Source organism: Schistocerca americana, chromosome 5, assembly GCF_021461395.2.
Source record: "Schistocerca americana isolate TAMUIC-IGC-003095 chromosome 5, iqSchAmer2.1, whole genome shotgun sequence".
NCBI lineage: Eukaryota > Metazoa > Arthropoda > Insecta > Orthoptera > Acrididae > Schistocerca > Schistocerca americana.
In genome coordinates, this window is record NC_060123.1 from 510,250,602 (window position 1) to 510,275,966 (window position 25,365).

Consider the following 25,365-nt stretch of genomic DNA (forward strand, 5'->3'; position numbering starts at 1 on the left):
AGGCAAACACAGCTCAGCTTTAGAGACATGCTTCTTAGCAGTCTCCAAATGAAACAAACACATTTAATGCTCTGCATACTCATGTCATCACAGACAAGCAATTCTTGTACAGCTTGGACATGTATACGCAATACTGAAGCTTATCCACAGTAAATTTTATTTATTCTTCTAGCTATAATATGTATGTTCACTTAAGAAATATGGACTTGGTACAATCGCAATTTATTTATGTTTTTCTTCTTTTATGTCTGTTCGATTGCTTGTTTTTTTTAACTGTGATGGTTCAATGTTTATCTTCCTGAATGAAGAGGTGCATTTCACAGTGAAGCAAGGGTTCAGCTTATGGTGTATGTAACACATATTTTATCAATGAACACGGATAACAAACTGAGAACATAATCTGTCACTTTGGAGAAGCAAACAAAATTACAAAACTTTTTAGTGCAACACATTACTGTTCATTAGTGGAGGTACCACACCGACATGTTACCCTATGAAATTACATCACACTATTATGAAAATAAAAATATGTGTGCACACTGTGCATGATTCAGATTACACTAGCAGTACCAGCAGTACACTCACACAAGATAATATTAATCAATAAACAGTAGTGTACAGCTAACATACGATGATTTTCTTCTTTTACTTGAACTATCTTAGTATTCTGTTCTTTGTCGCTTTGGCATAGGATGATGTATGTTCAAGCACTCATGGACCTTAAGTAGATCTGTGTCTCAGTGATTTTCTCCGACTATATGTAAAATATTGAGCACATGACAGGAAATCTCATTTTCAAGTATCTGAATACTATTTCCAGGTAATTCAGTGTGTAAGAAACTGACCTAAAATTTGTCAATGTAAAGCAGATGACTGGAAAAATTACTTAACAATATGGTAAAATGATTTGGACCAGAAAATTATGGAGTTGAAAGCCCATAACCGATACAGGGCAGTAAGTAAATGTATAGTGAATAAATGAATTCAGTGAAAAGAAACGGTGACCTGCTTTCTATGTTAGCAGGAAGCAAGTGCAGGATTGTAATCACGGTTCCTGGCGAAATATTATGAAGACTTCCTGAAAACAAACGACATTTTCACTGAGTATAATGGATGTTTACTGTCCTCAAGAATCTGAAAACTTTTCGAATCAGTACAGCATGACACTGAAGGAATCGATGGATCTGCATGCACGAATATTTCGAAGAAGACACCAACACAAGCTATCTCAAAAAGAAACTTCATGTGAACGATTTACTTCGTTTCAAACCATCACACACCACCCAAGTTACTGGTGCGGCAAGGACAAACTAAGCACTGTCGATTGCTAGTGAAGCGACAGACATTACTGTACATTTAAATGACTACGCTAACTTGCGATTTTGGAAGATAAGTTATATGGTTTACTGAGCTTTAATTATTCTTGACAGATAAAAAATTATCATGTCGCACTAGTGAGACCCTTAAATTCCACCAAAATCAAGTTATATTTGTATAATGGGCTAGGTTCAAGTTTCGAAAATTAATGGCGTAGGATAAAAGAACAATTTTTACTGTAAGTAACATAATCAATTTTAAATTTGTAGTTATAGTAACTGTAAAGAAAACTTTTAGTGATTTACCCGTATGTATGTTTATAACTTAATGTATTTCAATTTATTATGTTCGCTGGGTCGTGGAACCTCTTCAAGGAATATGTAAGTATCTCTTTCTTTTACTACTGCAACTTTGTGATAGATAATGATATTTGAAGACAATTTTTACTGCACTTATTACATTACCGATCCAGTCATTTTCTCCTAAATTTTGATGTATTATGTTGTCAGTTTCAGAATATTTTTCATGTCAGTTGTGGAGAATTTGCAAAGAACTGATGTGGCTTCCGATCCGCCATTTGTGAGATTTGTTAACTTGTTTAGAATTCTATTTTCATTGTACAGCTGAATCTTCATCTTTAGTGATGAAGTTCGAACACATATCATGATTATTACAGCAACGAATAATTATCATGTCGGGATTTGTTATTTCCATTAACTGCATTCTAAACTATGATGGACCGTATTAGGAACATGTGTGTTTTTTAACAGCTACCTGGAACAACCACTAGCGAAAAGGTAAAACTTTCGTATGCAGCTTGATCAGAAAAGGATAATTATTTTATCTTATTGAAAGTTAACATATAAAGTTTTCAGTGCAGAATGTCACCTTGTAAGGTTCTAGCACATAAACGAAGTTTGGTTAAATGCGAATGAGAGACAAAATAAACTGTTCAAGTGGATGCACTGTTCATAAAGGGCTGGAAGGTTGACACACCCGACACAGAAACATGGCGCATAAGTCAATACGGCCTCGACATGCATGTCAGTGTGAACAGGGAGACTATGAACAGTCAAGGCTTGTTCAAATATGGTGTCGTTGGGACTCGAATGGGGGTCCAGGAAATTCAACGCAAAAGCCCGGCAGGGTCAAGGGCAGTGTCCAGAGGTCGATGGGAATGCTATGCCAAGCTTGCAAGTGATGTTGTTACTTAGAAAAACCGGCTCTAGCCAAACCACATAAACGGGTAATGATGCCAAAAGCAGGAAACCTACCATTGGCGGTGGGTGGCATCAGTTTGGCCCTGGTTTGCACATAGAAGTTCTCATGGGTGTCTGTAGCTCTCTCTCCACGAGCCGATTGCATGATGACAGCTCTTTTGCCTTTTGGAGTTCCCCATAGTCGTCAGAATGCAATAAATAAATTCTCACGCACAGGGGAAAATACGTGCTAAGACTAACGTGACACACACGAAGAAATCACGCCTACCAAAGAATAAAACTTCAACATTCAAACCACATGTGGACTCAACTACTGACCAACACAGAAACATTTGTCTGGGAATCCGCTTGTGGTTCCACAACACTTCTGATAATCAAGTTCGTCACCATGTATTTGACTACAGATCACAGTGAAGTGAGAAAGGGTTTTTTTTCATCTCTTTCAAGCCTGACATGCAGTGAGCCCATTTGTACTGCAGCGCCAACGTGCTAAGTTCAGGGTGTAGGCTCAGGTGAATGTGATTAATCGAACACTTAATTACTTAATAATACATTTATTGGCATCGGTTGGTACACTAAAAACTTGCGGAATTACCATCTGGAATGTTCACACGTCGTGATAGCGTTATGCAGTAAATATCTCAACCACTCATCTCAGAGGGTGCACATTCCTCAGTGATCGAGTGCGTTGTATGATCTCGCGGCCACAGACACAGAGAGAGAGAGAACAGGTGTCCAGCTGAACATGCAAATTACCTCCTGTCTCATGGGGCGCTATTTAATTAGCAGACACAGTGGGATGGAAGGAACAACCTGTGCCTGTCAAAATTCGCAGACAGATCGACAAAATCTGCGATTGGTGTAAACGTCTACTTAACAAAGAAGTCTACTGCGCACTTGCTTTCGTTTTGTCTCTTCCACGCCTGTGAGTGCTGCACTGTTGCAAAAAGTAGGCCTAAAGGTAAAATTTGCACTCAGGGCGAATACTCCCTCTCCACGCGATTCTGTGGTACAGCTGCCACAATTTCACCACTGCAGTACTTAATTTTGTAACCAAACTTTGTACTACTGTGCAGAACAGTCATTATTCAATGATTGCGCCAATACAAACACTGTTATATGTGCATGGGATTTTAATGGCGGTCAAGAGTAGTTTTAAATCTCTATTTAACTATGATATTTGCACTCAGTGACTAGAGCAACGAATTATCACCATTATACTGAAATAAAAAATATCTTCACAGTATTGACTGTTCTGCAGTTGATATGAAATTCAGCAAGGTCACAACCTCAGTTGCAATAATTTTTAGTCCATTTCGTCACTTCAGACAATGTTTTGTTACTCTATTACAAACAAGTGATTATAAAGTTTTGCTGAATGCGAAAAGGTTGTTCTTGTCTCATTGTTTAAGAACAATTTGCAACTTTAAAAAGTATTTATTTACTTAGTTGACCACTAAGTCTCTTATTCTGGCAATGACACTGACTTTTCATGTAAATAAACACATGATTCTAAATCTGTGCTGTCTGATGAACCAGAGTGGAATGAGAGTATTCAAATTTTGTAACTTATGCTTAAATTGGCATGACAGTGTGCATGTTGGGTGTTTCCACATGGAAGCAGATTTACGCGAATGGTGTAAGACATTAATGCATTTGGAGACATGGCTATACTCTTGTCGGCGCCCTTGGTGTGTGGCTGACAGTGCTTCACTCTCTCCCTTCTCTCATTAACATCAGGCAACACAGACCTTCAGACCTTAAACACACACACACACACACAACACACACACACACACACACACACACACACACACACGCACACACACACACACATGTAGTATTACAAGTACTGTAATAGAGCTTGTTGCAAATAAATAAACAAAAAACTAATAATGGCATTTCCAAGATCTACAACTACTCCAAATTAGCCTTCATTATCCAAAATTGTTTCAGGCGTGGGTCTTCATTTACGACTGCTACATCCATTACTTTGAAACTTCCTGGCAGATTAAAACTGTGTGCCCGACCGAGACTCGAACTCGGGACCTTTGCCTTTCGCGGGCAATATCCTTTCTTTCAGGAGTGCTAGTTCTGCATGTTTCGCAGGAGAGCTTCTGTAAAGTTTGGAAGGTAGGAGACGAGGTACTGGCAGAAGTAAAGCTGTGAGTACCGGACGTGAGTCGTGCTTCGGTAGCTCAGTTGGTAGAGCACTTGCCCGCTATAGGCAAAGGTCCCGAGTTCGAGTCTCGGTCGGGCACACAGTTTTAATCTGCCAGGAAGTTTCATATCAGCGCACACTCCGCTGCAGAGTGAAAATCTCATTCTGGAAACATCCCCCAGGCTGTGGCTAAGCCATGTCTCCGCAATATCCTTTCTTTCAGGAGTGCTAGTTCTGCATGTTTCGCAGGAGAGCTTCTGTAAAGTTTGGAAGGTAGGAGACGAGGTACTGGCAGAAGTAAAGCTGTGAGTACCGGACGTGAGTCGTGCTTCGGTAGCTCAGTTGGTAGAGCACTTGCCCGCGAAAGGCAAAGGTCCCGAGTTCGAGTCTCGGTCGGGCACACAGTTTTAATCTGCCAGGAAGTTTCATATCAGTGCACACTCCGCTGCAGAGTGAAAATCTCATTCTGGATCCATTACTTTCTTTGACGCCACTGTGTTATTTGTGCATAAATTCCACTTCTAAATCAAACATTTGCTACCGTCCTCCACACTTACAAATCCTTAATCTGTCCCATCCTCTGTTATGCCAGTCCCTCCTGGATATCCGCCCCCCTCCCCCCCCCCCCCCCCCCCAAAATTCAATAAGTCCCTCCAGATCCTCGAGCGCCATGCGCTCCGCCTTGTTTTCTGTATACGCCTCCTGTCCCCTATGTGGATCCTCTATGACTTTTCACCCATCATCTCCTTTTCCTAGAACATATCGGTGTCCTCTACACCTCCCACTGACTTGATCCCCCTCATCTCCTGGTTGCTCCTCTCCTCTCCAACCCCCGTTCTCTGCTGCGCCTTCGCCACTGCGTGGCCCCTACCCTCCACCTCTACACCCTTCATCTCCTTTCCCAAGGTGGCTTCCATCGACTCCCCCTCCCGGATGATGCCCTCTCTCCCTCCATTTATCCGTCCTCTCAACTCTGATCCTCACCTCCCCCTCCTTCCCTCTGTCCTTTTCGCAGGCTCCCTCTTCTCCCCCTTCCATCTCATTTTTTTTCCCACTTACCCTCTCTCTGACTCCCTTCTCTCCCACAAGTCCTTTTGCTTTCCCCTCCACTGCCTTCTCCACTCCTTCTCACGTCTGTCCTCCCCCCTTTTTTTATGTCCTCTCCCTCCATCGGCTCCCCCCTTTTTTCTTTTCCTGTCCTCCTCCCTTTTCCCCCCTCATCGGTTCAGGTCCTCCACCCGCCACCATCTGCCACCGTGTCTGCTCTATAGTGCTGTTTTAAGTGAACGTTCAGTGTCGTGCGTCGCCTGTCAGTGTTGCGACCAGCAACTGTTGTGAACAGAAACTAGACTGTCGCCGTGCTTTTTAATTGTGCCTGTCTAATTATTATGTGTTTTAGTCAACATCACCGACCTTTTATTTTTATATTTTCTTCACAACTTTTTCGCCTTGTTTCAGTTTTTAACAGTCACCGTTTTGTCGGCTGGTTTTATTGTTATATTTCCTACTTTTGTTTTTTAACTTTTCTGTAGGATGCAGAGCGGCGTATTGTGCTGCTGCCAGTCCCCTCCCTCTGGTGGGAAAAATAAATCCAACATTTGTACTTTCTCTTCCTTTTATTGGATTCTTATGTCAGTTCTAACACCATAACCTGAGTGACAATACCAACGTCCTTGAGAGTTAACTCATCTGACACAGTATTGAAAACTGTGTCACGACGATTTTGACAGGAACGTGTGGAAACAGTAGCATATGGCGCCACAGCCGTATCAGCCGTCATGTCACTTTTGTGGTGCCGCTTGGAATTTTGTTATCGTTGATCATGATACTCTTTGGTCTTTGCAATTTGTTGGTTGTTTACAAGTAGTGTAGTACTGTAGTACGTAGTACAAGAGAGAATGTTTGGAAGATGACAGAAGGGAAGTTAGCTTGTACGACAGATGAAGTAGAGCCAGCTAACAACACTTTTTCAGAGTCCAACAAAGCTCCTGATTATAATGATACATTATTGGAAGTTTTCCCACTTAATGAGAATGTAATAGATCAATTCCAGGAGGAGCTGCAAACTCTGCCTGAAGTGTTGTCTTATATAAATTACTTGCAGATGTGTGTTCAGAAGCAGAATTTGCAGCTACATATTTTGACCCATAGAATTAAAGAATATGTAAGTGTTATATGAAGCGAAATTAAACTTAGTTGTAGCAGAATATGCGCCCTTTGACCACCATGAATTTTATTTCACCCATTCGGTTTGATACGAGATTGTGTAAAATTTAACGTAGTGCAGACTAATTTCACTTATTTCGTTGGGGTCTATATAATGTTAGGACGTTGTTGCAGAGTATTCGATAAAATTTGCGTCCCCCTTCGCACACGCTCCATTCATTGATTATATCTACCCGCTTCCTTTGATAACTTTATAGATAAATATTTGTAAAGAACTATAAGGAGCTTATGTTAGTTACCTTATGTATTTGCTTCGTCTGTTGTCGAAGATTCAGTTACAGAATAAATGACACATGGAGTATACAAGACGAAGTTTACTAAAACAGCTATACACACTTGGAGGGATATACTGCTTTAAGAGCAAGTAACTGCGTTCTGGGGCTATCTAAGGAACGAATGGCTTGTGAGAGGAGACTGGGATAGAAACTAAAATTTTGATGATAATTTAAGTACTTATAGAATTTAATCTAGTGGTGTATAAATTTCCCTTTCAGTTTCAATTTTGGGCCTTAGAGTATTCTCTGGAATAACTTTTTATAGAACTGTGATGCATCCATTCAATTTGTTACCATATATCAAGCTGTTATTTTTTGGTAGAACACCATATATTGTGAGATGGCTTCAGATACTTTTCAATGTCAACATTTTGTGTCTGTTAGTTGGCCTGTAGGTCTGTGGCCTCAAAACCTATTTGAGTGACCCGGTTTAACATTCTCTTTCTGTCAAACTGGTAGTTAGGAGCTTATGAACATTTCTCACATGTTTGACAATAAAACACACATTACACTATAGACCACATCTCATAGATATCCTTCTTTTTCTTTCCTTGTGATCTGCCAAAATATATGTAGGCCTATGCTCTTTTAGTGCAATGATGTGTGGAGTTACATTCTTTATACAGAATCATTCAAATGATCTGAGGAAAATGTGACTAACAAGCAGTTTTACTCTCTCTGAGTAGACATACCAGATCATGAACACCATTTTTGACTCACTATGTTAATTGCCATTCAATAAATATGTGTCAGATTTCTTTCACTACAATCAGTGTTGCGTGTAGGTATCAGTTTTTTCTTTACAGTGAAGAAAGCTATTTAAGTTTTTTGTTTCCCAAATAGCTAACAAGTAGTATTGCTTTACTTCTCTTACCACATATTGTACAGATCAAAACCAATTTAGGCATCTCATTTGCTATACACGTGTTTATTGTCTTTTCTCACTAACAATTTTGTCACTACGACAGCTCTTTCTTGGAGTTGTCTGTTGCTGTGTCATCAGTATCAAGAGAGTAGGCACATGGGTAAGGTATTGAACTTGTATTTGAGAGGAAGAGAATTCATATTTGTGGTCTGGTCATCCAGCAGTAAGTTTTCCGTAATATCCATAAGTTGCTTAAAGAAACTGCTGGGTTGCTTCCTTTAAAAGTATACAGTCATTCTCTTGCCCCATATTTGTATGATTCAAGCTTATGCTCCATCTCTGATGACTTCCTTGGCAACAGTATGTAACCTCTAATATTTCTTCAATTTGCCATCGATCTCTCAATGAGGAGATGCAATTTTTTCCTATCTGGGTTGTTTAATTTCAACCATTACGCGCTTTGTTGTGCAAGTTTCTCACAAAAAATAACCTGATGGGGAAAAGGGGGAGGGGGCAGCTACAAGATAAGCAGTTATGCACGTATTTCTAATTGTTCACCAGAAAATCAGTGTCCATATAATTCTTAGTCGGCTGCATACTTTTCTGTGAACTATTGACGACATTCTACAAGACACTTTAGTTACATCATCATGTAATGAATTTGTACACTTTGACTAAACCACTCTTTCACACAAGTGCCTCTGCAGAGCAGTGTTTATTAGGGGTTTTTTATCTGGCTTTTGTACTTGTTTTTAAATTATAAATGTTAGTCTTAATTTGATAACCACACATGATTAGTTTACCATAACACTAATAGATTTATGGAATTTTTCTCATTCCCAATTTGCAATGTTAATGAAATATGTTGTGCATGGTATATGTCAGTGGAATACAAAGAGTGCAGCTTGACAATACAGTCACTCACTATATATAGAAAGGATTGAGGAGCAGAGATCTGTGTAACCAATGTGTTAAATAGTGTAGCTTAGCTTCTACACTTGGCTTTAATCCCAGAACATATACAGACAGATCTGGCCCCCCCCCCACCCCCCCCTCCCACCCCATGCCGCTCACACCATGGCACTCCCCTTCTTTTGATTACTCTTGCTCTTTCGTTTTAGTTTCTTTGGCTCTGCCTGAGGAAAGAATTTCAAAACCTCCTAAATACTGGATCTCAACTTCCTAAATTCCATAAAAAATGTGATTACATTCAAGTGTCATAAAGGTTAATTGTGTCTCAGAGCTTCACCCTACCTTAACCAGTGTATTAATGTTTTAACATGTTGACTGCCTCAAGGCTACCAGCAGACAAAGCAGAGGTTCATGCCTGATGCTTTGTGCCTGCCAGTGGCCACACTCCATTCTGTGTAGGACAGTATATATTTCAATGGTGCGTAAAACTGCAAAAAGCGAAGTTCAAACTTTGAGCAAGATAGTGAACCCAATTTGGTGTACACCAGTGTCAACTCAGTCAAGAAACACAAATTAATACACAGCACTGCACTTCATTCTCTTCTAAACATAGTGTGGCCACCCCCAGCCACACCGTGTGAAGCATGAACATCTGCTGTCTGCCACTGGCTTCATGATAGTCAACGTGTTACATGCAATCGTACAGTTCTGATAGTGGATTGATGATTAATTTTGCACTGTATTTCTGTTGATGGATGTGTGTGAAATGATTTTCATTGACACTGCTCTTATTGCCTACATTGTTCACATGAAATGCTTTCTTTGGATGAAATGTGGTAAAATAGGTTAAACACAACCGAATGATGCTGAATTGTACAAATTTAATATTAATTTTTAGTATGTGGAGAGGCTGAGAGACGGGAGTGCTCGCTCTCACTATCATAATAAGCCACATGATGTGGTTTCCTGTTGAACATTTGTGTACAATATATTTTTTTGGGAGCACTTTCAAATGTTGGGTGCAGATATATCTAGCTCCACCCAACAAATAAACTACTGCACGAATAGTAGCAGTCTTACTAGCTCCACCTATCTTATGGAACACAACAACTATTTATTTTTTTCCTTATCCATCCTGTCCCTAATAACCTTGTTGTCAAGCTGTATGAAAACCCAGTATTCCTTCATTCCTGCCTTGCAATCCTGCAACAGTAATTGGCAGCATAACACCGTGTCATTTGCTATTGTTAGATCCTCTTCCGTATTGGGATTCCCTGTTTTTATAAGTATCAAGTGAGTTCTGCATTTTGGGTTTCACAGACAAAATCTTTTTAAAAAGACAAATTCATTTTACACCTTGGCCGTATTTGTTGATGAAGGATCAATGGCTTGTGGCAATAAGCCATTTCAAAGTGAACAGAAAAGTGTGTGTCAAGCACTGTGTTGACAGTATGAAAGTATTCTATCACTGTGGTGCCTGACATACATTTTTCTGTCCACCTGAAAACGACTTTGTGGCCATAATCGGACATTTGTAGTTAAATGAATGCATGTTAATAAATATATATAAAAACAAAGATGAGGTGACTTACCGAACGAAAGCGCTGGCAGGTCGATAGATACACAAACAAACACAAACATACACACAAAATTCAAGCTTTCGCAACACACTGTTGCCTCATCAGGAAAGAGGGAAGGAGAGGGGAAGACGAAAGGAAGTGGGTTTTAAGGGAGAGGGTAAGGAGTCATTCCAATCCCGGGAGCGGAAAGACTTACCTTTGGGGGAAAAAAGGACAGGTATACACTCGCACACACGCACATATCCATCCACACATACAGACACAAGCCTATAAACGTAGTCAAGGTGGAAATAAACATGTTGCCCATCAGTCAATGTTGAGTGTTGTTAGGTCCCTGACAGGAGCATATGGTATTTTGTCTTTTGATATCATATTGCGTAAAGTAATGGTACTTACTGCTACAAATTATTCATCAATTTCAAAAATATGGCTTTCATTAATAGATGCTACATTGTTTCTGTATAAATTATTGTTTGGTGGCTAATAAGTTATATCAATCAAAACAATCAATTTTGGAAAATATAATGTAATGGGATAGATCAGAAATCTACTCATCAGTAGGCAGCTGGAGAACACACAGATAAGAGGTATTAAAGTTCCAAGCTCCCAGAGTCAGTGGCTCCTTCTTCAGGCGGAAGAGTTAAAGCGGAAGGAAGAGGAGTGAGGGTAAAGGACTAGTGGAGTTTAGGTAAAGGGGTAGAGTTCAGAAAAGTCACCCAGAACCCCGGGACGAGAAGGAAACACTAGCTGGTCAAATCTTCTGACTGCTATCCAGTTAGAACAAGGGACTGTGTCACTTGACAAAACATTAAGGATAATGAATCACTGAAGGCAAATATTTAGGGACCAAATATCTGTATGATTAAATATGAACCCTGCAGATCAACTGAACCTACTGATACCAGATGTCTGCTTCATCCTGTAACATAATAATGGTATGTTGCATCATGTCATATGTGCATAAACAGAAAGAGAACAGAATACTGTCAATATTTCTTTTCTGTCTATTTTAGTTTTTAGAATCTAGGCTGTGAGGACAGACTGATCTGTAGTGTAGCCCGAAGTCCAGGTTATGTTGAAAGGTGAGACCTTGGTTGTGGACTGGCTGGGCCAACAGAAGGGAATACAGAATCTTAGGTGTGCTGTCATACTATTCTGTTGGAGGAACCGAGATCTAGATTAGGTTCAGGGACGATAGTTTACTTTTGATTTGGTGAAATGGAATCGCGGGCTTCAGTTAATCTAATCCTGATTGTTGATGTGTTGGCCATTTATAGTTTTAGATGAAGCTCATTTATGTAAACATTTGGTCCATATTTAATGTACATTTCTATGAAACATTTGGTATTATTGTGTTCATATAGGAAATGTCAGTTATGTGAATACTGACCAAGGAAGGGGGAGAGAAGTAGCGTAATGTAACTATATCACTCACATCCTGACTTGAAGTTCACTACTATTATGTAATGATATGTCCAACAACAATAAAGTAAAAACATTAAAGAGAGTTACTTCATTTAATTCCTCTTTGAAATCATAGAATTTCATTTCTCTAGCTGCCTTTATTAATTTCAGAGTGGTACAGTACAGTTAAAAGTTCGTTAGCCTCCGGGCCTTATAGTCCTGTTTTCCTTTGCTGTGACTTTTTACACTCTTGGCCACATTGTGGTACTTGTTTATATCCATTTGGTACTATCATTTTCTAAAAATGAATATGATAATCTGCAAAACATAACTAACTTCATTTCCATCCAGTGTGTTTCCTCTTTCCTTGTGATGTGGTCAAAAGGATGAAAAGTTTTGTGGCACTGTTATGAGAGCACATGACTTCTCTAATCTACATTTTTGTGAATGCTTGATTGATATAGCCATCAGTGATACCTATAAAGGAAGGTTTATAAATCTAACAAGTTTAGTGGAACTAAGAAAGACAAGTATTTTATGTTGTGTCCAAAACACTGTCATTATAGGAAAGAACTGATAATAAAGGATGGTAAAGAGTTGTGGTGTGATGTTTTCAAATGAACTATCCTGGGTTTCACCTTATATGATTTGGGGTAAGCATGGAAAACCTAAATCTAGATATTTAGGCCCGGTCTTTGTACCCTGCTCCTTCTGAATGTGATTTCGTTGTTGTAACCAGTGCACAACCCTTCTCAGATTCAATTTAAGCAAATCAGAGAATTTGTGGCCACACAAGAATATAATTGCATGCAAAGTTTGAGATTAATGACTAATTTCTAAACAAATACTTATTTATTATAGGAATCACAGCTGACAAAAAGATGTGAAACTCTTGAAAAAGCTACGCAGACTGAGACTGATGAAGTTGTGGACACTCCATGGATAACAGGAAGCTCACAGAGTGAGATTCTGTCTTTAGCAGAACAAGTCAAAGAAGCTGCTGAAAGTGCTCTACAGAGTACAAACTTTGTATATGAAGAGACATCAGGAATGTATTATGACTACACTACTGGATATTATTATGATGCTGTAAGTAGTCTTAGGCTACATAGTGCAAAGAGCTTATTCTGTATGTAGGGAGTATTTCCTTATTTTATAAAACATCTTGGCCGAACATGAAATGCCAAAATTTCTAAAAAACAGAGCTGCTCCCTGCAAATGTATGTAAACATAAGTCCAGGTCTCCACCAGTTCTTTAATTCAGAAGTAAATTGAACATGACAGCTATGGCATTTCTTTTTACTTGTAAAGCATCCAGTATCCTTCCAGCTGTTTGTGGAGGTGTACTTCGGGCAATTATTATGGATTCTTTTTTAATTTTATACATTTTCCATAGGTCCATCTATGCATGTGAGACACTAGGAAATGGAATGCATTAAATGCTAGATTTTGGGCCCCCACTGAAGGAATTTTGGCCCTCACTGATCAGCACCTCCAACAAATTGCCCATAATGTAGTGTCCCACATCAAAGGTACCAACCACATCTTTCACCAACTCTCCACCATCCACACTTCTTTACCTCCTGGATCTCTACTCGTCACTGTTGACACTATATTCCTATATACCGACATACCTCGTGCCCGTGAACTTACTGTTATTGTACACTACTTTTCCCAACATCCTTCAGACTCCAAACCCACTTCCTCATTCCTCATACACATTATTAACTTTATTCTAACTGACAACTACTTCTTCTTCAAAGGGAAGATATACAAACAAATCCACAGCACACCCACGGACTCCTGCATGGCACCCTTCTATACCAACTTGTTAATGGGCCATCTAAAGGAGACCTTCCTAGCCTTCCAAAATGCCAAAGCTCTAGTCTCGTTCAGTTTCATAGATGATATCTGCATGATCTGGACTCAAGGCCAAGGCACACTGTCCTTATTCCATCACGACCACAACACGTTCTCATCCATCTGCTTTACCTGGTCCTCCTAAATCCAGTGTGCCACCTCCCTGGATGTTTACCTCCTCTTCTCTGGTGGCTCCGTCCACATTAAGCCCACCATCCTCTAACAGTATCCGCATTTCAACAGCTGTCATCTCTTCCACATTAAAATGTCCCTCCCATACAGCCTGGCCACCTCAGGTCAATGTACCTGCGGTGAAAAGAACTCTCTTTCCCAGTATGCTGCGTGTCTCACCAAGACCTTCACAGACAGTCCTAGTCTGCAAACAAATCTCCTGTGCCTTTTCCTCTCAAACCCCCAATCCTCCCACCACTTCCAAGACACAGCCAGGAAGGAGCGCCCCCTCTGTCACCCATACCATTCCTGACTGGAACAACTGAACCACATCCTTCACTAGGGCGTTAATTCCCTGTCATCATGCCCTGAAATGAACATCCTACCCAATATTCTTCCCACCCTTCCTAAACTGATTTTCCACTGTCCACCCAACCTCCACAACATCCTAGTCCATCCCTGTGCCACTCCTTACCCCAGTGCCATACTACAAGGATCTTATCCCTGTGGAAGACCCAGGTGCAAGACATGCCCAAACCACCCACCCAGCACTTTCTACTCCAACCCTGTCACAGGCTTATCCTACCCCGTCAGAGGCTGGGCCACCTGTGAAAACAGCCATGTCATATACCAGCTCTGCTGCAGTCATTACAGAACTTTTTATATTGATGTGACTGTTGGCCACCTGTCCATTAGGATTAATGGCCACTGCCAGACTCAGGCCTAGAGCAAAGTATACCACACTGTGGCACAACATGCAGCTGAACATAACATGCTTGATTTCGATGGCTGCTTCACAACCTGAGCCATATGGATTCTCCCCTCCATCACCAGCTTTTCTGAACTGTGCAGATGGTAGTTAGCCTTATAAGACATTCTCTGCTCCTGAAATTATCCCAAGCTCAACCTATAGTAACATAGTGTCCCCACGCCTTTCAACCAACAGGTTCCACCCACTCTGTCCTATCTCCTCGTCCCTATTCTTTTCTCCCAATCTTTTTGTGTGCTGCCCTTTGCCAGCACATCCAGCCATTTTTCCCCACTCCTCTCCTTTTTTACTCCATCCTCCCTGTCTGTCGCCCCCCCCCCCCCCTCCCTCCCATATCTCCATTCTCCACAGCCTCCTGACATTGTGCCTGTTAGCAGTCTAGTCCTTGCACATTCTGCCAGACAGCACTCGTCACTCCCGTCACCTGAACACTGGTCTCCCTTCTCCTTCGCCGCCCCCTCCAGATTGCTGTTTTTCTTTTTCTGGTGAGGGCTGTGACAGGAAGATAATGTGTAAGTGTCTTTTAATTGTGCCTGTCTGCAACTTAACATGTCGTCTTCACAGTAAATAGCAATCTATCTTTGCCTTTCAAAGTTGATATATAAATGTGGGTTATATAGAGCTATAAATGCAGGTTACATAGAACATAATTCAGTTAATTTACAAAAACAAATGGGCAGAAAATAAAAACATAAAACTAGAACAAAACATAAGCAAAGTGAAAAAAGATATAATACAAGGATTAGCACATGGACAATTCCTGACAAAGAAACAGTCTTGCTGTAGCCACGGTAATGTATGGCTGTGTTGTGAATGTGTGTACTTCTACTAGAAGAAGACCAAGAGCTCAAAAGCTAAGATGAATACTGTTTTCTGTTACATGTTTCTATGCTCCATACATTTGTCCACTATACGTGAATGGTTGCCTTTCCCATGTTTTATATGATGTTTCATCCATGAATTTCAGTTATTGTTAAACCAACAGTAAAAATAAATGCATAGTTAGTCTACACTTCTCTGTTGAAAAATTCATCTAGTGAATAAAAAGTTTTATCAAGTAAATACCCCTTCAATTTATTTTTAAATAGTATACTGTTAGTATGTAGGCCTTTGATGAAGTTGCTTATCAGTGAATTAAATATTTTAATACTGAAGTCTTGTAAACTCAAGTTAGATAATTTTTGAGGCCAGAATGAAGGTCAGCCTGCCTTCTCGTATTGTGATTTTGAAACATTTCATTGGCTTCATAGTGTACAGGATTGTCTACCAGGAAGCTCATAATTGAGTAAATATATTAGGAAGTTTTAGTAAGTTCTTGGGGGTGGGTGGAACTCTGCACATAATTTGGACAACCTTTTCCTGCAGAAAAGAAAATTTTCTTTGATGTGGGTGAATTGCCCCAGAAAATAATTCTGTAGAACATAATAGAGTGGAAGTGTGCAAACTAAGAGGATTTTGTGACACTGGTGTCTCCAAAAGTATTGAGTACAAACTTTTTGTGGTCTGGAGGACATGATGTACCTAGCTAATACTGCTGTCTATGTGGATCTCTAAGAAAGGGTGCAATGTATCCTATGTATTTGCTGACTGTCATGTGTAATAGATATCTCCTGTATCTCCTGTGAGACTTTATAATGAGAGCTGTATTGGATATAATTAGTTTTGCTCAGGCTTACTGACAGTGAGTTTACTTTGAACCATGTCAAGTGTTCTGAAAGCAATTTGTTGGCACCAGCCCTTAGATTGATGGATTTCCTGTTGTTTATCACAATGCTAGTATCATCAACAAACATAGTGAACATGCAAGATTCGCATCATAAAGGCAGGTAATTCATACATGTGAGAAACAGCAGTGGGACAAGGACAGGTTTCTTGGGGACTCCATGGAGCACAGAACCCCAGTTGGACTCTACCTTCTCATCTGTTTTGCTGCTCTCATCCAAAACTACTTCTGCTTCCTGTCTTAGAGGCGGCATTTTAACCAGTCCCCCACTGCCCATCTGATACTATAGTGGCATGCTTTGTTGAAAGGTATTTTGTGATTTACACTGTCAAAATGCTTGAAAAGATCACAAATTATCCCAACTGACTTCATTTTTTTTATCTAGCGGACACAGTACATTGTTCATGAAGGAATATATTAGCTTCAGTTGAGGACACACTTTCTTCATCTATATCTACACTCCACAAGCCACCTTATGGTGTCTTGGAGGATATTTTGAGTACTAGTGTTACTTCCTCTTTGTGAATGGTTTTCAGAGAGAATGATTGCTGGTAGCCTCCCTGTGGGTTTGAATCTCTCTAATTTTATCTTCATTGTTTTTATGCTAGATGTACATAAGAGGAAGCAATATATTGGCTGACTCTTCTAGGAACATATGCTCTCGGAACTTTAACAGTAGACCAAATCATAATACAGAACACCTCTCCTGCTGCATCTGCCACTGAAGTTGGCCAAGGATTCTGTGATGCTTTCATGCATGCTGATTGAAGCTGTAACAAAACATGCTATTCTTCTTTGGAACTTCTCTGTTTCCTGTATCAATACTATCTTGTACCGAGCCCAGAATGACGAGCAATGTTCAAGTATTGTTCAAATGAATGTTTTGTGAGCTACTTCCTCTGTTGATGGACTACATTTCCAGAGAATTCTTCCAATGAATCTGTCTGGCATTTGCCTTACCTGTGATTTATTTTATGTGGCTGTTCCATTTCAAATCATTCTGTACAAGCACTCCTTGATATTTCATGGAACTAACTGCTTCCAGTGATCTGCAGTTGTGTAATCGTACAATAAATGGTTTCTCTGTTTATGTTGAGGTTCGTTTGCCACTCCTTGCACCAGGTGTTGATCCTCTGCAAGTCTTTCTGTCTTAAGGACAAACAGTGTGAACTGGTTTCTACATGATAATTTTTTTGGAACCTACGTTGATTCCTACAGAGGCGATTTTCGGTCTTGAGAAAAGTCATTATACATGAGCATAAAATATGGTCCAGAATTCTACAACAGACTGGCGTCAGAGCTGTAGGCCTATAGTTTTGTGTGTCTACTCAACAACCTTTTATGAAAAGAGGAACCAAACCGTGTGTCGTTGATGATGCTGAAGTTTTTTGAGGGGCCTCATAATTTTTAATGCAGTACTTCCTTGAGGCCTTTTGTTAATGTGGCAAGAGAGAAATAATAGTTCATGGCTTGTGTTGTATCTCCCTTTTTGCAGAGTGCTTTCACTATAGTAAGCTTCATTCTGTCTTGGAAGACGCCCTGATACTTAGAAACATTAAATATGTTGTCCAAAACTTTGCATAATTGCTTTTAGCATACTTGTGAAGTTTACTAAAAGTATTCTCTACACCTGATGATCCTCTACCTTTTAAAGAGGCCGTGATTGTTTTTATTTCATTTCTAATTATGGGAAACAAATTTATTTCACTTATGGGATTGGGAAAATGACGTTTCAGTATTTCCATGGTGGTTTCTAAGGTGCCATAGCAGCACTTAAAAAATTGTCATTAGATGTTTTGCAATTCTCTTCTTTGTGGTTTAAGTGCGCTTACTGTGTCAGTGGCTCTACTGCATTATACTGCTATTGGCAATTCGTTTCTGTTGATTGTAGCCAATCGGGTGATAGTATGCAGTACCAATGAGACTCGGTGAATGTAATGACTTGATTCAGTGGTAGATACGAACTGATTACTTTTGTTGTTGACATGGATAGTGTGAGATTGACAATTATTACTCTGCTATAATGGATTATAAAATTGGATACTGTTTTTTATCGATTTCTTGTACTATATTTTTACTGAAATATGGGAGGATTCCTTGGGATATTGTTTTGTTTTAGTTTGTTTATGAGCTGGCAAGGTCAACAAATCCAACTGGATGACAACTGGTTGTGGTAACAGACAGATCTTAGTGAAGCCTGAGATCTAGGTTAGGTTTAAATGTTACAGTTTCTGTTGTTTAGTTCATGGTATAGGTTAGATTTAAATGCTATAGTTTGGCTCTGAGTTGGTGAAGCCAACAAATGGGGTTGGAGGAAAACTGGCTGATTTGTAGTGTAGCCCAGTTACATTTCGAAAACTTTGTATGGTATTTTAGAAATATCCCAATTTCTGAGTTTGTGGCTATGCAGAAACCTAAGTGTGGAATTTAGATTTTATGGAATGTTTTCTTACATGACAATATTGTGCATAATATATTCCATTACATTACCACATAATTTCGTACACACATCATCATGATGACATTTGTCGAGCACAGTTTTCTTGCTGATTCTGCCATCTTGGCTAATCATCCAAATAATCATTCATCATGTTCACTTCTAATCATCTGCCTTGCAAACAATTACCAATTGCAGCAGTTAATGCAAAAGCTGCTGACACCATAAGTGCACATTTGCCCATCGTGCTTATATGTTATCATCAGTGTTTAAAACAATGCCTCTAGGTTTACTGATAAAGTTGGTACCTGTCTCACTCCTTATTATGTCCCATATTGTTTTGGCTTTCTTACAGGAGTGGTTGATTTTGGAACTAAAATATAAACATTTCAACTGATAGATTTTTTTTGTCATCAGTCTACTGACTGGTTTGATGCAGCCCGCCATGAATTCCTTTCCTGTGCTAACCTCTTCATCTCAGAGTAGCACTTGCAACCTACGTCCTCAATTATTTGCTTGACATATTCCAGTCTCTGTCTTCCTCTACAGTTTTTGCCCTCTACAGCTCCCTCTAGTACCATGGAAGTCATTCCCTCATGTCTTAGCAGATGTCCTATCATCCTGTCCCTTCTCCTTATCAGTGTTTTCCACATATTCCTTTCCTCTCCGATTCTGCGTAGAACTCCTCATTCCTTACCTTATGAGTGCACCTAATTTTCAACATTCGTCTATAGCACCACATCTCAAATGCTTCGATTCTCTTCTGTTCCGGTTTTCCCACAGTCCATGTTTCACTACCATACAATGCTGTACTCCAGACGTACATCCTCAGCAATTTCTTCCTCAAATTAAGGCCGGTATTTGATATTAGTAGACTTCTCTTGGCCAGAAATACCTTTTTTGCCATAGCGAGTCTGCTTTTGATGTCCTCCTTGCTCCGTCCGTCATTGTTTATTTTACTGCCTGGGTAGCAGAATTCCTTAACTTCATTGACTTCGTGACCATCAATCCTGATGTTAAGTTTCTCGCTGTTCTCATTTCTACTACTTCTCATTACCTTCGTCTTTCCCCGATTTACTCTCAAACCATACTGTGTACTCATTAGACTGTTCATTCCGGTCAGCAGATCATTTAATTCTTCTTCACTTTCACTCAGGATAGCAATGTCATCAGCGAATCGTATCATTGATATCCTTTCACCTTGTATTTTAATTCCACTCCTGAACCTTTCTTTTATTTCCATCATTGCTTTCTCGATGTACAGATTGAAGAGTAGGGGCGAAAGGCTACAGCCTTGTCTTACACCCTTCTTAATATGAGCACTTCGTTCTTGATCGTCACTCTTATTATTCCCTCTTGGTTGTTGTACATATTGTATATGACCTGTCTCTCCCTATAGCTTACCCCTACTTTTTTCAGAATCTCGAACAGCTTGCACCATTTTATATTGTCGAACGCTTTTTCCAGGTCGACAAATCCTATGAAAGTGTCTTGATTTTTCTTTAGCCTTGCTTCCGTTATTAGCCGTAACGTCAGAATTGCCTCTCTCGTCCCTTTACTTTTCCTAAAGCCAAACTGATCGTCACCTAGCGCTTTCTCAATTTTCTTTTCCATTCTTCTGTATATTATTCTTGTAAGCAGCTTCGATGCATGAGCTGTTAAGCTGATTGTGCGATAATTCTCGCACTTGTCAGCTCTTGCCGTCTTCGGAATTGTGTGGATGATGCTTTTCCGAAAGTCAGATGGTATATCGCCAGACTCTTATATTCTACACACCAACGTGAATAGTCGTTTTGTTGCCACTTCCCCCAATGATTTTATAAATTCTGATGGAATGTTATCTATCCCTTCTGCCTTATTTGACCGTAAGTCCTCCAAAGCTCTTTTAAATTCCGATTCTAATACTGGATCCCCTATCTCTTCTAAATCGACTCCTGTTTCTTCTTCTATCACATCAGACAAATCTTCACCCTCATAGAGGCTTTCAGTGTATTCTTTCCACCTATCTGCTCTCTCCTCTGCATTTAACAGTGGCATTCCCGTTGCACTCTTAATGTTACCACTGTTGCTTTTAATGTCACCAAAGGTTGTTTTGACTTTCCTGTATGCTGAGTCTGTCCTTCCGACAATCATATCTTTTTCGATGTCTTCACATTTTTCCTGCAGCCATTTCGTCTTAGCTTCCCTGCACTTCCTATTTATTTCATTCCTCAGCGACTTGTATTTCTGTATTCCTGATTTTCCCGGAACATGTTTGTACTTCCTCCTTTCATCAATCAACTGAAGTATTTCTTCTGTTACCCATGGTTTCTTCGCAGCTACCTTCTTTGTACCTATGTTTTCCTTCCTAACTTCTGTGATGGTGCTTTTTAGAGATGTCCATTCCTCTTCAACTGTACTGCCTACTGTGCTATTCCTTATTGCTGTATCTATAGCATTAGAGAACTTCAAACGTATCTCATCATTCCTTAGTACTTCCGTATCCCACTTCTTTGCGTATTGATTCTTCCTGACTAATGTCTTGAACTTCAGCCTACTCTTCATCACTACTATATTGTGATCTGAGTCTGTATCTGCTCCTGGGTACGCCTTACAATCCAGTATCTGATTTCGGAATCTCTGTCTGACCATGATGTAATCTAATTGAAATCTTCCCGTATCTCCCGGCCTTTTCCGAGTATACCTCCTCCTCAGGGTATTCGCTATTACTAGCTGAAAATTGTTACAGAACTCAATTAGTCTTTCTCCTCTTTCATTCCTTGTCCCAAGCCCATATTCTCCTGTAACCTTTTCTTCTACTCCTTCCCCTACAACTGCATTCCAGTCGCCCATGACTATTAGATTTTCGTCCCCCTTTACATACTGCATTACCCTTTCAATATCCTCATACACTTTCTCTATCTGTGCATCTTCAGCTTGCGACGTCGGCATGTATACCTGAACTATCGTTGTCGGTGTTGGTCTGCTGTCTATTCTGATTAGAACAACCCGGTCACTGAACTGTTCACAGTAACACACCCTCTGCCCTACCTTCCTATTCATAATGAATCCTACACCTGTTATACCATTTTCTGCTGCTGTTGATATTACCCGATACTCATCTGATCAGAAATCCTTGTCTTCCTGCCACTTCACTTCACTGACCCCTACTATATCTAGATTGAGCCTTTGCATTTCCCTTTTCAGATTTTCTAGTTTCCCTACCACATTCAAGCTTCTGACATTCCGTGCCCCGACTCGTAGAACGTTATCCTTTTGTAGATTATTCAATCTTTTTCTCATGGTAACCTCCCCCTTGGCAGTCCCCTCCTGGAGATCCGAATGGGGGACTATTCCGGAATCTTTTGCCAATGGAGAGATCATCATGACACTTCTTCAATTACAGGCCACATGTCCTGTGGATACACATTACATCCCTTAATATTTTACAGTATTTCTTATAATGACATATTTGGGTAGGGTTTCTTCAGTTTGTTCCTGTAATATAAAATTCTCGTATTTGTTTGCAAGATATACTTATCCCCCTTGTGATTCATAGCTCTTTGTGGTTTCTTTGAGTTGGTTCTTGAAAAAATTTCTTGTGAAGAAAATGATGTGTGACATTGGTTCTTTCAGGAAAGAGGATTATATTATGATGGAAATAATGGCATTTATTACTCCTACGACAATGGAAGTGGTGAATATTTGTTCCATTCCCAGATTGAGCAAATTCAAAATGTACCCTATGAAGCAGAGGAAAAGAAACGGAAGAAACTCAACAAGAAGATAAGTAAAGTATGTTAACCAGTGCATTGCATAATAAGTATCTCTTTTTAGATTAATGCCTGAATTGAAAATTCATTTTTTGTACTTTTTAGTCTTTTGTATGAAATATTGATTTTCAAATTCATCCATTTATTGAACACTTATCTTTTCAGCAGGATGAAGAAATAGACAAAATAGCTGAAGGAATTATTCAGTTATCTTTAAAGGAACAATTAGCAAATGCTATAGGTAAAACATTTATTAATTTTTAAAAATTCTATCGTAGGAAAACAAAAAGTCTAAGACAGAAGAAATTACAAATGATGACTGTGATAATGAAGGAAAGCAGGATAGGGATGACAACCGGGAAGAGGGTGAATGCTCTGACAGCAGTCCAGATGACAGTAGTAGCGATAGCAGCAACAGTGACGAATTAAAAGAAAATCTTTTAGACAGTGGTAATGAAATAGATTCTTGTCTTGTAAAAAACTCTTGTTATTGAAATTAGATTACTGCCTCTTACATGTTTGTTTTCATGTGCAATATCATTACTGATGAGCGTGGTTATTTGTTTCAGACTGTTCAAAAGCTTATCCACCATGCATGCGGATTGTAGTGAAAGAAACAAATGTGGAAAAATTGAAGATTGGTACCTTATTTATTGTGACATATACTGGAGGAACACTGGGTCGTGAAGGTGACCATTCTGTGCTTATTCCTGACATCAACGTAAGCAAAGTAAGTGCTTGGATATAAGTATATGGATTATAAACAGTCTTCAGCTGCAAAAATAAATGTGGTTATCAGACAGAATTTTCCTAATGTGGAAAACAAGAAAAGAATTACAAGAGCCGTTGTTAAGCCATTATCATCTGTGTTCTAAATATTTGAGAGTCCATTTGCAGAAAAGAAAAAGATGTATTATAGGTACCTCATTGCCAATGGCTTATCAGAAGCTACACATTTTGATATTGAAATTTTAGTTGGTGTTGAGGAATAAAATTAAATTGTGAGACAGAATTACTGGCTAGTACTTACATTAAGCAGGCAAAATTTCAGTACTGATGATAGAGACAGACACTATCTGATAAAAAGTATCTGGGCACCTATTAGTGGACATTAATATGAGGTTTGTCCACCCTTTACCTTTGTGATGACTGACAAGGACACTTTCAATGAGTTGTCTAAATGGAAGCCCATTCTTCCTGAAGAGCCAAAACCAGAGAAGGTAGTGCTGTTCGAAGCTGAGATGTGGAACAAAATTGAAGTTCTAACCCGTCCTAAAGGTGCTACATTGGGTTCAGGTTGGGGCTCTGGACAATCTATTGCAGAAATATTATTGTCCACGAACCATTGCCTCACAGGTGCTGCTGTATGATGAGGTGCTTTGTCATGCTGATACAGTCAGTCATCGTCTCCCCTGTTCCTCTACCGTACACAGTGCATAATGCTGTAAAATGTGTTCATATCCTTCCACATTTGCATTTTCTGAAGTGCAATAAGGGATCACACCCTATCCACAAAAACACACACCCATACCCCACCCCCATCTCCTCTGTACTTCATTGTTGGCATTACTCATGATGGAAGGTAACATCCTCCAGGCATTCCCCAAACCATTCCATGGGATTGCCACAGCGTATAGTGTGATTTATCACTCCAAACACTTGTTTCCAGTCATCCACTGTTCAGTACCATCACATTTTACATTACCTCAAGCTCTGTTTAGCATTGATATAGAAATGTGTGCTTTGTGAGAATCTGTGTGCCATCATACCCCAGTCTTTTTAACTCACTAAAAGCAGTCATTGTTCTAGCTGGATTGCTGGAAGCATTGTGGAGTCCATGAGTGATTCTTTCCACTGGTTTTGTGCAAATTTATTTTAATTTGATTTCTATTTTCTTATCAGCCACCCTCTGCAATGCTCAGCAGTCCCTATACATCACTACACGAGGTCTGCCTGGTCTTGATTTAACTGTGGTTGTACCTTCGCATTTCTGTTTTGCAATCCGATCACCAACAGTTGTCTTGGGTAGCTTTAGAAGGGTTGAAGTGTCCCTGATGGATTTGGTTCTCAGGTGACATCCAGTGAATAATCCATGTTCAAAGTCAGTGAGCTCTTATGACTGACCCATTCTGCTCTGCTTCTCTACAACTCAAAACTCCTCACCTTCTTTTATGCTTGCAGGCCCATTGGTCATGACATCTAGTGGTCATTTTCGAATTACATAGTGATGTCCAGATACTTCCTATCAGATAGTGTATGAAAGTATGAGGTCTGTTCAAAAACTTCTGGAGCACTCATAATTTTGTGCCAGTGGTGTGTTGGAGCAAAATGCGATTGGCATCCCAGCACACACACCTGTGTTTAATGTGTAACTGCTGGAGGTTTCATAGTTGTATGTCTGTTAGTTATTGTTCAGTGCTGCATTGAGTAGAATGTTGTGTCGCACAGTTAGCGAATTTCGAGATGGCAGAGTTAGAGGAGCAGCGCGTTTGCATTAAATTTTGTGTGAAAGTCAGGAAAACCTTTACAGAGACACACCAAAGGATATAGAAAGCCTACAATGATGAACGCTTAAGCCAGTGGTTCTCAAAATTTTTGATCTTTGGACGCATTTAAGAGGCTGCAAATAATTGTGCGTGCATTTAAAATAATTGAGGGCACACTATATACATATTTCTGAGAAATATTTTACA

General features: G+C 39.7%; 1 protein-coding gene across 2 annotated transcripts in view; it reads left to right on the forward strand.

Annotated features, from left to right (window-relative positions):
• Positions 1 to 6,574: 6,574 nt before the first annotated feature.
• LOC124616191 (angiogenic factor with G patch and FHA domains 1) overlaps positions 6,575 to 25,365 on the forward strand; it is a 274,594-nt gene continuing 255,803 nt past the window's right edge. Inside the window, exons 1-5 of one of the 2 annotated variants that reach the window (XM_047144489.1) lie at positions 6,575 to 6,862; positions 12,822 to 13,049; positions 22,536 to 22,694; positions 22,838 to 22,913; positions 23,242 to 23,402. In XM_047144489.1, the coding sequence (XP_047000445.1) occupies positions 6,608 to 6,862; positions 12,822 to 13,049; positions 22,536 to 22,694; positions 22,838 to 22,913; positions 23,242 to 23,402 (879 nt within the window). In that variant the 5' untranslated portion in view covers positions 6,575 to 6,607. Of the gene's footprint in view, positions 6,863 to 12,821; positions 13,050 to 22,535; positions 22,695 to 22,837; positions 22,914 to 22,950; positions 23,123 to 23,241; positions 23,403 to 25,365 lie in introns of both variants that reach the window. The other variant, XM_047144488.1, reaches the window with a different exon arrangement.